A 14699-nucleotide genomic window follows, 5' to 3' on the forward strand; every position below is an offset into this window, starting at 1 on the left:
TACTTTTCTAATTCTTCTGCCTAATTCTGCTTCTTTTCCTTTTATACTTTTTATGTTGATGGTACCTATCTTGAATTTATCTTTTGTTCACACACAGAAATAGTTAACAGATAATCTACACCATGCAGTGAACAACATGGGTTTACTAAGGGGGTAAAATCTAACTCATGGTTGAGTTAGACAATGGGAAATGACTACACCATAATATTACTGGACTTTGCTGAGGCTTTTGATAGAATACAGCATGGAAGGCTGTTGCATAAGTTGGTTGATACTGGATAAGAGGATGGCTGATTTAACAACTATCCAAAAATAGTGTATGTTGGGAGAAGGGTAAGTCTGCAAGAATTTAGGTGATATTGGCCCTGGTGAACAATTTTTGCTCCATTGTTATTCGATTTATATAATGACATTTTAAGGGATTTGACAGGAAACGTGTATACTGTTTACTGATGATGCAAAGCTAAGCAGGGTAATTAGGGTTGTGACAGAAATGTATGAGGGTGGTCTGAAAAGTTCTTGGCCTCCACCATAGATGGCAACACTATCGGCACGATTTTTTTTTTTCTAAGTTGGTACATCTGTCATAAGCATCCATGAAATTGCACATCATTCTATCAAGTAGTTTGTTTTATACAGCTGTCTGTAGCAAAAGTGTTGTCTGTATCCCTTGAAATGGATAAAATTGAGTATCGTGCGGTTATAAAATTCTTTGTAAAAGGTTTACATTTTCAACAATTAAGAAACGGGCTGCCAAGTTTAAATGTGGCCATACCAGCCTTGAAGATGATTCACGTGAAGGATGCAAGACCAGAAATCATCGATCAAGTGCAGGATATGGTATTGGATGACCGGCGAGTCAAAGTGCGTGAAATTGCTGAGACTATAAGCATTTCAAAAGAATGTGTAGGATATGTTTTGTATGAAGAATTGCAAATGAAAAAGCTTTGCGCAAGATGGGTGCCGCGCTTGCTCATAGCAGATCAAAAACACACTCACATGAAAATCTGTGAACAGTGCTTGGAGTGTTTTAACAAGAATAAAACTGATCTGATTTTGTGCGTCGATTTATTACCATGGATGAGACTTGGATTCACCATTACACACCAGAATCCAAACAGCAGTCAAAACAGTGGACAGAAGCCAGTTGTTCAGTGCCAAAGAAGACAAGGTCATGGCATCAGTGTTTTGGGATACTAAAGGCATTTTGTTTATTAACTTGAAAAGGGTCAAACGATAACCAGGGAATATTATTCTGGTCTTTTAACCAGACTAGACGAAAAAATTCATGAGAAAAGACCTGGTTTGCAGAAGAAAAAAAATTATTTTTCATCAGGACAATGCACCTGCCCACAAAGGTGTTTTGACAATGGGAAAATTAAGGGATCTGCACTATGAATTGTTGGAACATCCACCCTATTCCCCATATTTGGCTTCCTCTGACTTCTATCATTTCCCAAAACTAAAACCCTTCCTCGCTGGTCAGCATTTGTCTTCAAATCAAGAGGTGGTTGCAGCTGTGGAGGGGTATTTTGCAGATCTTGAGAATCACTACAGGGATGGGATAATGGTGCTGGAGCATTGCTGGAATAAATGTATTAGTCTTAAGGGAGATTATGTTGAAAAATAAAAATAATTTTGAAATTATAAATCCGTTTTTTCATTGTTAGGCTGATAACTTTTCAGACTCATAGTACTTGAAGAACAATTTGAATAAGCTGGAATTGTGGGCAAGTGAAAATGGATATTCATGTTAAATGTCAAATATAATATGCCACTGGATGTAATTAGATCCAATGGCATATTATGTTTGTGGAGTTATATTAAAAGAAATTGTGATCAGGCTGGCGATCATGGGTTACCAAAGATTATAAACGTGCATGGTAATAGCAGTGCTGAAGCAAATGCTCATTTATTAAGTAGGCATTTGTCTCTTTTTTTTTTTTTTTCCAAAATGATACAGATATAGTGAGGAGAGTGGGCATTGGATTGATATTGGGGAATAGTGTAGATTATGAGGACAGATTAAGAATGTGTGGACTGTAGAAAGGAGAAAAAAAGGTGATATTGATACACCTGTATGTTTCCCAAAGGGTCATATACCATACCAATACGGGGAATTTTTAATTTTATAAAAGGTGGGAGGAGGACATCCTTGGAAGTTGAGAATGAATGTCAAGAATGGAGTGAGAGGTAGATTTCTCTCAGAGCAGTGCATGATTGGAAAGGCTTATCTTTTGAGGTGATGAGTACAAGTGTGAATGTATTCAATGAAAGATTTCACCAGTTGTGGGGGTAATGTAACTCCTTTAACTAGTCTCTGATCCCTAGAGGTCTAACAATAATTTGCTTCAAGTGGTCAACGATGCTAGAGACCTGAGGTAATCATAGCTACCTCAGTTTAGGGGCCACATTGTTAAGGTAATTTAGTCATATCAGATTACTGCAGTGTTTCAGAAATATTAACTTGTAGAATTAAGGATTGTTTTGCAAACTTTACAGGCTTTATTATGACCACATTTTGATTACTATTTTATGATATGGTTGCCTCAGTTCAGAGGAGATGAACATTTTGTAAAGATTGAGTACAAGATCTGGTCTGTGGCAGTGAACAAGATTGTAGAAATGTGGTCTTTAAAGTTTAAGTAATAAATGAAAGAGAAATATCATAGAAACACAAGTTGGTGAGGGCAATCGTATAATATAGACATAAGTGAAATTCTACAGTTAATGGCATGGGGAGTGGGGGGGGTGAGATAGGTTTGGGAATCATCCCTGGAAATTGAGTAAAGATGTGGTTTAAAAGCATGTGAGGTTCAAGTTTTTCTCATGGCATGTGAGTAGCAGATCTGTCCAAATAAAGATATAATAGGTATTTAACATTGTATAATCCAGAAGATGCTCTCACAAGTCCTTGACTCTTGAGACAGTCAAGGACTTATGAGGGAGGACCTCTAAATCACATGTAAAAATGACATTGAGTTCCTTAGTGCACATTTCATGCAATACACAACTCAGTGTAAAATGTTAATTTGGATATAAGGCAGCACTCTTTTCCTGACCTGGTAATAACACGAAGCATCATCATCATCATCATCAAATTCCTGCCATGTACCCTCAAGGGGTGTACAGGATATGACAGTACTACATGAAAAAATTACATCATTACTAACTTCCTATCTACAATTTTCCTCCAAATCAGTCTGTTACTTGTCAAGACTCCAACATTATCAGATCTTATATTTCTATCGTCTAAGGCACTTTGTACCGTATCAATCCACCTATATCTTGGTCTTCCTCTGGGTCGTTTTCCTGCCAACCTGGCAGAGAACACTTGTTTTGCTAATCTTTCCTCTCCCATTCTATTTAAGTGACCATACCATCTGAGATTAGCTCTGCTAACACATTCCTGGATGCAGACAATGTCAAGTTCTTTCCTAATATCCTCATTTTTAATATGATATTGCCATTGATGCCATCTGTTCACGCCTCTAATCTTTCTCAGGACTCTCATATCTGCGGTCTCTAGTCTTTGGTCAAGTGTTTTACTTCTGACCCAGCTCTCAGATCCATAAGTTAAAATTGGTTTGAACACAGTCTTGTATACAGCTAATTTAGTGTTCCGACTAATTTCTTTCTTATTCCATATGAATTTATTCAATTGACTTCCCACGATACCAGCTTTGCTGATTCTGTTGTCTATTTCTATATTTAGTTTACCATCTTCAGTAAAAATTGTGCCTAAGTAGCTGAAATGTTTTACTTGTTCCACAGGTTCTCCATTCACAACACAATTGACATTTTCAATGATTCTGCCTATTTTCATTGTCTTTGTCTTTTTATTGCTGACCTTCATACCATATCTATTACAACAGTTATTCAATTTAGTCAGAGAATCTTGCAGACTTGTAGCGGATTTATTTAGAAGTATAACATCATCCGCATAAAGCAAAGAGCTGACATTAACATCTCCAATTTTGATATCAGGTTTAATACCACATTCCTTCATAATGTGATCCATATAGATAATGAATAACAGAGGGGATAATGTACATCCTTGTCTCACACCAGATTTAACATTAAACCATCTTCCTGTACTTCCTTCAATTCTAACTGCTGATTCACAACTCAAATAAAGACTAAGTATTGCCTGATATAGTGCTCCATTGACACCATATAACTGCAGCGTATTGAATAGCTTCTCTCTTGGCACCTTGTCATATGCCTTTTCCAAATCAACAAAACTTAAATACAGATCTTTGTTATATTCCCATGCTTTCTCGACTATTTGTCGTAAAGTGAAGATCTGATCCTGACAGCCTCTATTTGGCCTGAATCCAGCTTGTTCTTCACCAAGCTTTTCTTCCACAATTCTTCTCAACCGTTTCTCAAGTATACTTGCATAGATCTTGCCAGGAACACTCAGTAGGGAAATACCTCTGTAATTCTCACATTCAGTTTTATTTCCCTTTTTATATATGGGTACTATGAGAGCTTTACTCCAATCATCGGGAATTCGTCCCTCTGTCCAGGCTTTCTGAACTATGCAGTGCAGCCACTGTAAGACTCTTATACCACCATACTTCAGCATTTCTGGTCGAATATCATCTACTCCTGCTGCCTTTCCACATTTCAAGCCTTTGATTGCTTTTTCTACTTCAAGTATGGATATGTATTCCTGACTGCATGCCTGGTCAGTGTTTTTTATCACTGTGCTGTCATCACTGCTTGTTTCATTTAGCAGTTTTTCAAAGTAATTACTCCATACTTCAAGGATATCTTTTTCTCCTGTTTTCATTTCACCTTTATCATCTCTAATTCCTTTTACAGCACTCTTTCCTCCATTCCTAAGCTTCTTCAACAACCTCCAGAATATTTTGCCACCTTCTTGATATTTATTTTCTATATTCTTGCCAAAGTCCTCCCATGACTTTTGTTTAGCTAGTTTTACACACTGTTTAGCTTTCTTACATTTGTCTCTGTATTCTGTAAGAGTAAAAGCTGACTTATTTGCCAGGAACTTTTGATATGCTTTCTTCTTTTCCTTCACTGCCTCTTTAACTTCCTGTGTCCACCAGGGAGTTCTGATTTTTTTATCCTTGCACACAACCTCACCACATGCCTCTCTGGCAGAATCAATCAATGTTTCCTTCAGAGTTTGCCACTGAATCTCCAAGGTTTGATTCCTGTTCTCAAACTCTTTCATTTTCTTTTCAATAATATTTCTGTATTTTAGTCTACAGTTCATATCTGAGAGCTGCTCAACTTTTATTCGCTTTAAAACTTTCTTACATGTTATTCTTTTCAATATGAAATTTAATTTTATCCTGCTCAAGACTAAATAGTGATCACTTCCAATTTCAAATCCTCTGTACACTCTGGTGTCCTGCACCAGGGAGAAAACATCACTATCAACAATAACATAGTCAATGAGACTTTTCTTATTCCTAGCCTCTTCTCTCCATGTGAATTTGTGCACATTTTTATGTTGGAACATGGTGTTAGTAATAACCAGTCCATGTCCTGAGCAGAAATCCAACAGATATTTGCCATTATTATTAGCTTTGCTCTTTTCTCCAAATTTTCCCAAAATATTTTTGTATGTCTCACAATCATTTCCTACTCTACTATTTAGATCCCCAACAAGGACCAACTTTTCCTTTTTCATTGTGTCAGTTGCTTTTTCTAAAGCCTCAAAAAATTCCTCCACTTCTACCTTAGTAGAACCTTCTGTGGGACCATAGGCACAAATAAGTCTCATTGTCCAGTTCCCCATTCTCATATTTGCCCACATTACTCTACTTGAGACTGACTGCCATTCAAGAAGATTAGCCTCGTATTTTGTGTTGAATACTATGGCTACTCCTTCTTTTCCTTGATTGTCATTGCCTGAATATAACATTTTGTATTTATTGCTCAGAAAGATCTCACCAGTTTTGGTCTTTTTTGTTTCAGTCACCCCTATTATGTCGATCTGGTACTTATCTAATTCCTCAGCTAGCTCCATTTCTTTGCCATTCAGGCTTCTTACGTTGATAGTACCGATCTTTAACTCTGGTGATGTTGAGTTGGGGTTTGTTTTCAGATTTGTTCCAGTAGCTGACTTTTCGCTGTTCGCCCTGGTTCCCTGGCGAAAACAACGGGGGCCTTGTATAACCGGGCGACGCCCCAGCCGGCATGAAATTTTGTCATGTTGTACCATCATTTTTTATTTTGGTTTAACCAATAAGAATACAATTTGGTCGGCTAAATCCCAAATTGCCAGCCCATCCTCGTTCGTTCAGTATCAAAGTAGATACCCAACAGGGTGCACCACGAGAAGGTGAGGATTGGACATTAGGTCAGAAGCCCTGGTCGGTTCTCCGCATTCCTTTAAAGGCTATGTGGAGGTCTCCTCTCAGTTATACAGCTTTGACCCTTAAGCACCCCTAACACGAAGCATAACTTCATTATTATTTTTTTAACATTCTTCACAAGTCATTAAATACATTGTTTGCACCATGACATATTCAGTATGGTATTATAGTGCACTTACTTCCATAACAGATTACTAAAAATCCTGACAATGGCTCATGTTGATGTTTAGGTGAGCAAACACACATCTAAAGATAATGGTTAACTAAATTTATTTAGCTAAATAGGTTAAGTCGTATTTTGCCTTGATCACCAAGTCATTTTCATCGGCATAAAGAAATATGCTAAGCATGTGGGCATACCAGCAAGAAGGCAAACACATACCATTTGTAAAAAATGGGCTCCTATAGTTCTGATTGGTACCCTCTATAGGTGTCTTTGTGTAATCTTGGTAATGGTCTCAATATTGGTGGCCTTCCTAGATTTTTTTGAGACCTTCAAGATTTCATCACCTTGCCCCACCCACAGAGGGTGGGGCAAGGTGATGCAGATTGACTGTATCCTACAGTTAGGACTGTAGGATACAGTCAATCTGCTGGTGTGCTTGCGTGCACGTGCTTAATGCTTAATATATTTCTTAATGACCAAAGTGAAATATTGGCTTAGTAATATAACTAGCTAAATAAATTTAGTTAATTACTATCTTTAGATGATGTTTTCTCCATTAAACATATTAATGATATTCAGCATCTAAGCATCCATGCCAGATCCTGGTCATAGTGTTATTATTATTATAAAACAAATTTGTTATAATCTTTCACTACAAGAAACTGTTCCTTTGTTCCTTGCAGATAATGTTAACGTGAAGGTTGACTGCATATCCTATATTTCATTTCTTAAAATTATTTTAATTTAAATACATCTAGAACTCTTAATAGCTATTAAATTGCTATATTTTCCTTTCAGAAAATCATTGTGGAAATGTTAGCAGTTCATCAGGATGGCTTTCCTGGAATAATGAGACGCAGTGTGTTTGGACTATTCTTAAAAATGAATCAGAGAAAAAGTTGTCATTATTTTTGGTTATAACAGAATTTTTATTAACAGATAATGATACCTTTATTCTGTATACTGTTAATTCTTCCGAGCCCCTCTTCAAAGAAGCTTTCAAAGGCCAGAGAGGTAAAAATTTGCACATTTTTTCAAGTGTGATTTACAAAATGAAATCTATGTGATTTAGTCAGTATTGTAATATTGCAGTGGCATACATGACCAGTGCCATTGTTTTTCTTTGTGAGGTGTTCAGCATATCTTATAAAAGACTTATAAAAGCCATCACAACAGAAATTGGTGTTATTAAAAAATAAAAAAATAAAAATGATAAATGTATAATGTTTTAACCATTGTATTAAGCAGTCATCAGAAAATTAGTGTACATAATTCAATAAGTTCATTAATCAAATGAATAATTATTTGAAATAAGCATATTTTAACTTTGGGTTTTCTGTAAATTAACATGTTCTTGCTGTGTATAAAATTTTCAGGAAAAATGAAGAAAAGAATTTTGTGTTAATTAAAACAACAAAAAAAAAAAAAAAAAAAACAGATGGAGATTGTGTTATTAGCAGTTTTTTATATTTTGTAAGATCTAATAGATTTGCTTCTACTTGCTCTCAGTATATCAATTTATAGTTCTCTTTTTCCTGAAGAATCCATTCTTAATTTGACTCATGCAATTTTAAGCAGATGCTTAAACTCATATGGACAATCACAGGATGATTTCTCATCCTATGAAATCCTAAGTACTTTGATTATTCATTATAATAAATTATGGCAACAACAACCTTGATATAAACCAAAATAATTATCTAGATGTGTTCACCTTAATATCAGTGTCATCTCAGACAAGCTATATTACAGTACATAGTATGCTAAAGTAACACTAATTAGGTCAGTTGTTAACAATACTTGCCAGACCTTTGGTGGAAAAAAAATCCCCATTCCATCAAAGCATGTTATCTGTTTGGCTAAGGATTACTAACAGATAAATTAAAACAAAAGCAGTATTGGTGGTAGCCAATATATGAAATAAGAGCTGAATAGAGCATCCTGCTTCACCAACAGACGATAAATTACAGGCATACTGGATTTGATATATTTTAAGATGGGCCAAGGGTTGGGGAAATATGACCCTTGGAGTTGAATGTTTTTTATTTTTGTAGTTTAAAGATAGAATTAAGGTTATAATTGTGTAGCAATCAATTCATTTTACCTGTCATCCCTATAATGTATGGAATGGCTGTGGTTTTACTGTTGTGAAACCACCATGTGTAAAGGTGTTCATGATAAAAGTTTAATGGAATGAAACAGCACTAGAAAACAATTAAAAGTATTTAATGCTTCCATTAAATATTTCATATCATGTACAGAAACATCATCAAGGAGTACAAAGGAGACTTGTAACACACACACAGTCAGTACAAAACTGAAATACCTGAACAAAACACTTACCCATAGTGCTTTTAATCTTTGTTCCACAGAGACCTTCCTTCCAGCAGAACTCAGTCATATACACCATACATTTCTACGTGGTTACAGTTCCTGCGATATCAAAAAAATAATCATTCCCCCATCCACAACCTTCTCTTCAGAAAGATTTTAGTAATGCTATCACCATTCCCTATGTCCAAGGCACATCAGGAAAAATATTCAGAATCTTAAAGAAATACAATATTTGCATCACTTTCAAGCCACACTTAAAACTATCTACCCTTATCTGCTCCACTAAAGACAAATTCCTTCCCCTCTCATTTCAGGAGTATATACTTGTAAAGTTCCTTGTTCCTGCAAGTTGGTCTACTATAGACAAACAGGAAGTTCAGCTACCATCCAAATGGAAGAACATAAAAATAACCTTTATTCCACAGAGACCTTCCTTCCAGCAGAACCTAATCATATACACCAGTGAGTCTTAATCTTTTTAGTGATCTGCACCCCCCTTGCATCTAAAAATAAGTTCTCGCACCCCCTTGAAAAATGTGTTTCTATTTCTTTATTTAGGAAATTACATCTATTGCAAGATAATTTATTTATTGGAAAATAAACACATACATTTACACATATATATACAAAACAATATCTCAATTTTTAATGGCTATGTTGTTGTTGTTCATTCATAATAATACTTTCGAAGCAAGGCTCCTTTTTTGAAAGAGCCACGCGTAAGTCATCACTTGCATTTAAGCGATTTCTGGCTTTTGTTTATACGTGCAAAAGTGATGAAAATCCCATTTCACACAGGTAGGTGGTGGCAAATGGTAAAAGTGTGTGCAATGCTGCTTTTGCCAGCTGTGGATAAGATTCTAACTGTGTACATCAGAATTGTTCTAAGTCCAGTTTTTCAAATTCCATATGAGTACGTGCATTGGCTCATATTTCAATAAGATCGTCTTTTATTAAATAGCTGTCATCCATCAAATATGGGTCAAAATTTAGAAACTTCTCTCACACCCCTGGAAATGCTTTCTTGCACCCCCAAGAGGTGCACACACCCCAGGTTAAGAACCACTGATATACACCATACATTTCTACATGGTTGCAGTTCCTGCAGTATGAAAAAAATATCATTCCCCCAATTCACAACCTTCTCTTCAGAAAGATTTTAGTAATGTTATCACCATTCCCTATGTCCAAGGCACATCAGGAAAAATATCCAGAATCTTAAAGAAATAAAATCTTTGCATTACTTTCAAGCAAGCCCCCACTTAAAACTAGCTACCCTTATCTGCTCCACTAAAGACAAATTCCCTCTCCTCTCATTTCAGGAGTATATACATGTAGAGTTCCTGAAGTTGGTCTACTATGGACAAATAGGAAGTTCAGCTACCATCCAAGTGGAAGAACATAAAAAATACATCTGCAGTCATGACAATGGCCAATCTGGCCTTGCAAACCATGCTTTAGATACAGCTCACAGAATCAATTGGAAAATAGGCCATCCTGGTCCATCACAGTAAATTTAGAAGAGAAAGACTGCTTTTAGAATTTGCTGCTGCTCTTAAAAATCAGCCTAATTAAATATATATGGTTGCATAAAACTTCCCAAATTAGTGTTAGTGTTTCCCAAAAAATAGGAAACACTAACACTAATTTGAGATCACAGTTTACGTCATAGGCTACTGACAGGTGTCTATAGAGGGCTCTCACCTAATTAGGACTTGTCTTTTGCCCACGTGTTTCAATTGTGTGTGTGTGTGTGTGTGTGTGTGTGTGTTATGTCCCATTTTGTACTCCCTGATGATGTTTCTGTAACTGAGAAAATGGAAGCATTACATGCTATTCATTTTCCTAGTGCTGTTTCACTCCATTAAACTTTTGAGTTGTAAAACCACGACCATTCCATATGTATTATTTCTATTTTTAATGTAGTTTTGTGAAAGATTTTATTGACATTATTTTTGCTGTAGCTATTGTTTCTGAACATATTGCTAATAATTTTTAATTCATATTCATTAGAGCAAATTGTTATTGCTCTATTTTTGAGGGTGTTAATAACTCCAAGTTTTTATGAAAAGTGATGGTGTGAGTTTAACATGTATGTATTGACTGGTATTTGTGGGCATGTGGTAGGCAGTGAAGGATAGATGCCTGAGGGAAGATGCATGATTAGTGTTTCCAGAAATGTGAGTTTTGGTTTTAAATTTTAGTAGTAAGTTGTATGTGTTTGAGTTTGTTCAGGTGGATGAAGAAAATGCTTCAAGTTTGGTTACTATGTGATCAGATAACAAAAATATTGTTAGTTTATCTAAGTCAAACTGTAGTAGGTTTTGATGTAGAGGAATCCATAGCACTTGGCTCAAAAGCTTCCATATAAAAGTTGGCAGTAGAGGATAGTGGTGTCTTTTGTCCCTGTACCTTGTTTTTGTAGGTACCTACAAAAATTTACCTACCTTTACCACACAAAGTAACCTCAGTGCAGTATGCAGGCAAAAGAACTGTAATATCACTACATAATAAATAACGGAAAAACTCACGTAGAAATATTATTTAATAGTATAATTTTCGCCTGTGATCCTACCCGGAGTCAATTGAAGAGACTTAATTCTCTTATAGATAATGTATCTACATGGAATGAAGATCAAAAGAAAAAACTTAAAACCTTCTTCGGTCGTCCACCTAGATTGTATGGTCTTCCAAAAGTTCATAAACCAGGCATTCCGTTAAGACCAGTCGTAGATTGTATAGGTTGCCCAACTTACAAAATCTCAAAATTTTTATCTAATTTACTCTCCTCTTCAACTAGAAGAACTGATACTTATATAAAAAATACTTTGGATTTTAAAAATAAAATTTCAGATCTTCATTTGAACGTTTCTGATATCATGATCAGTTTAGATGTTGTTTCTTTATTTACAAATGTGCCTCTTTCGGAAAGTATTGAATTACTACAACAGGAATTTCCTTCAGACATTGTAAACTTGTTTGATTTTGTAATAAATTCTGGTTATTTTTCTTTTAAAAATAAGTTGTATCAACAAATTGAAGGAACAGCAATGGGCAATCCTCTCTCTCCTGCTATCTCCAATTTCTTTATGGAACATTTTGAACAACGTATCTTTGACAATATTTCTCCCAGACCTACTCATTGGTTCAGATATGTCGATGACATTTTTGCTGTATGGAATGGCTCTTCTGATGAACTTCAACAATTTCTCAATAAGTTAAACGCATTTCATCCTAGGATCAAGTTTACCCTAAAAGTAGAATCAAATAAGCAGTTAGCCTTTTTAGATCTTCTAATTCTTCGCCAACCAGATGGTAACCTACATTTCTCAGTTTATAGAAAGAAGACTCATACAGGCCATTATATCCATGCGGAATCTCATCACCATCCCAGTCAAAAGGCAGGAACTATTAAAACACTGGTTCATCGGGCCCACTCCTTTTGTTCTACAGACGATCTTTTACAGAAAGAAATACGATATATAACTTCTTCCTTTCTATCTAATGGCTATAAGAATTGCTTCATTAAAAGAACTTTGAGTAGATTTAATATGTCTCCCTCTTCAAACACAGAGGAAATAACGCGCATTACCATCCCTTATATACAAGGCATCAGTGAACGTATAGCAAAAATTTTAAAACCACTGAATATTTTTGTTGCCTTTCGACCGTTTAGAAAAATCTCCACCTTTCTCGCTTCTCCAAAGGACAAGCTTCCACATCTTAATCATCCAGGTGTCTACCAGATTCTGTGCTCTTGTGGATTATGTTATTTCGGACAAACGGGAAGATCTGCCTCCATTCGGCTAGAAGAACACCAATCTTATATTGAATACTTTAAACCTGAAAAGTCTGGACTTGCAGAACATGCCATCTTCACTAGACACAGAGTTCATTGGAGAAAGACAAGAGTTCTTCACAAAAGTCAGTTTCTCATGGAACGCCTTTATAAAGAAGCATGTGAAACTCTACTTCATTCTCCTAACTTAAACAGATCTGACGGCTTACGTCTATCCCCTTTATGGGAGATAGTACTTTACAAATCAGCTAATCTTTCCTAACTTTTTATTGTATTAATTTTTTTTTTTTTTTTTTTTTTTTTTTTTTTTTTTTTTTTTTTTTTTTTTTTTAAGGAAAGTTATTGACCTTTTTAGTTATCTTACACCAGCTACTTAGGTGGCGCTTTTTGGAATTGTCAGTTAGTGTTTAATTTTTGTACCTAATTGTACTGAAGATGCCTGTGACACACAGGCGAAAATTATACTATTAAATAATATTTCTACGTGAGTTTTTCCGTTATTTATTATGTATAGTTATGTCTACTCACGGTTTAGCTCTTTTAAAACTTAACTGTAATATCAGGCAGAAATTTGTTCTGTAAGGGAAGAATTGTGTCATTCATTGGGATATTTTGAATATTGCAGAAATGTCAAAACTAACAAATCACCTTTGCCAAGTGCTGTGTTTTTGATTTTGTTTCTGAAGTGTTTTTTATACTAGGTACTTTCATTAATAATAACTAAATCAAATTGGATTACCCATTCTCTTGCCATTCAGAATATATCCAGGAACATTTTACATAGATTGCATCCATATTTTATCATAGCATAAACAAGATTTTACATGTGAAGTATTTTTATGATTAGCATATTACATGGTTATTTGTAGGAGAGCAGTTGATTTGCTCTTATTTATCCCATGTTTGCTGAGCATATAACCAAGGAATTCATCACTTGCCTTTGTCATATAGTCTCGAATACCAACTTTTCCACACCCACCCTTCAAGCAGATAATATATATGATATCTTTTACATAATTTAATTTTGTAAAATTAAATTATTTTCATTTTTCCATTTAGGGCAAAACCTTTTGCTGAAGATAAAAGCATAATGTGTTATTCCAGATTTGAAAATCTTTACATATGTTCCAACTTTATTTTATCTCAAGAGTTCTATGTACGGTCTACTCTCAATGCAGTAAATTCATAGGGGACCACAGGAATATTATTTTGATATAGGTGTTTATTGTAGCTAGTCAATTGTATAAGATGGAAATAACTTGGTTTAGATTTCTTAACTGAGTTTCAGTCAGGTCTTATGTTAGGTTTTAAACATTGCTATCCCACTACCTTGTTGGTGGAGTTGTTAGGCCTTTTTTTTTTTTTTACACAGAGAACAAGGAAAGTCCAGATTGAGCTTTTTAAGAGCATCTAGCAGATATGCAACCAGCTTTGAAATCCAAATGGGTAGTCTTTCCCAAAACGTAGCACTCATATCCCCAGGGCACACGTGCAAAGTCTTTAGTAATAACAAAGCCTCCTTTTTTTATTTTAAAATTGATTTTTTTCCCTACTTTATATTTCTATCACCATGGTTGTGGGTAAGTGCAGGTCTATTCTGTAATTTTTCAATAATTGAAAAAAAATCTAAAGTTTTAAACAAATTGATGGCCTGATTGCACAGGTTCCAACCACATTGTTCAAGCTCTATATTAAAAGTTTATACTCAAACAGTTCAAACTACGTTATCAGAACTCTGCTAAATTTCATTCATCTCATTAAACTTCTTTTTTATTGAAAATTTAAATTACATAATTTTTGTTTCTAATTAATTTTTGTCCAGTGGATTCCTGTAACTAAAGATGCATTTAATAATTAAAAAAAAAAGTTCACATTTATAATTTATTATAACACAAATTAAAAAATAAATACCTTCACAATTATTTGTGTTTTGAATGAAATATAACTTCTTCCAAACTGCCTTTGCCTGAGGGGGGGGGGGGGTGGATGTTACTAAAATATTAAAAGGGATATGATATGCAGGTACTGAAAGTTTGGAAACACT

At 35.0% G+C, this 14699-nt stretch overlaps 1 protein-coding gene across 2 annotated transcripts in view; it reads left to right on the forward strand.

Annotated features, from left to right (window-relative positions):
* Positions 1-14699, forward strand: part of LOC150103949 (cubilin-like) — a 283125-nt gene that overhangs the window by 65586 nt on the left and 202840 nt on the right. For both annotated transcript variants that reach the window (XM_090397190.1, XM_090397189.1), the window contains exon 4: positions 7321-7536. In XM_090397190.1, the coding sequence (XP_090253316.1) occupies positions 7321-7536 (216 nt within the window). The remainder of the gene's footprint in view (positions 1-7320; positions 7537-14699) is intronic.

Source organism: Typopeltis vanoorti, chromosome 8 (genome assembly GCF_054136105.1).
Source record: "Typopeltis vanoorti isolate ZY-2024b chromosome 8, IOZ_Tvanoo_1.0, whole genome shotgun sequence".
Lineage (NCBI taxonomy): Eukaryota > Metazoa > Arthropoda > Arachnida > Uropygi > Thelyphonidae > Typopeltis > Typopeltis vanoorti.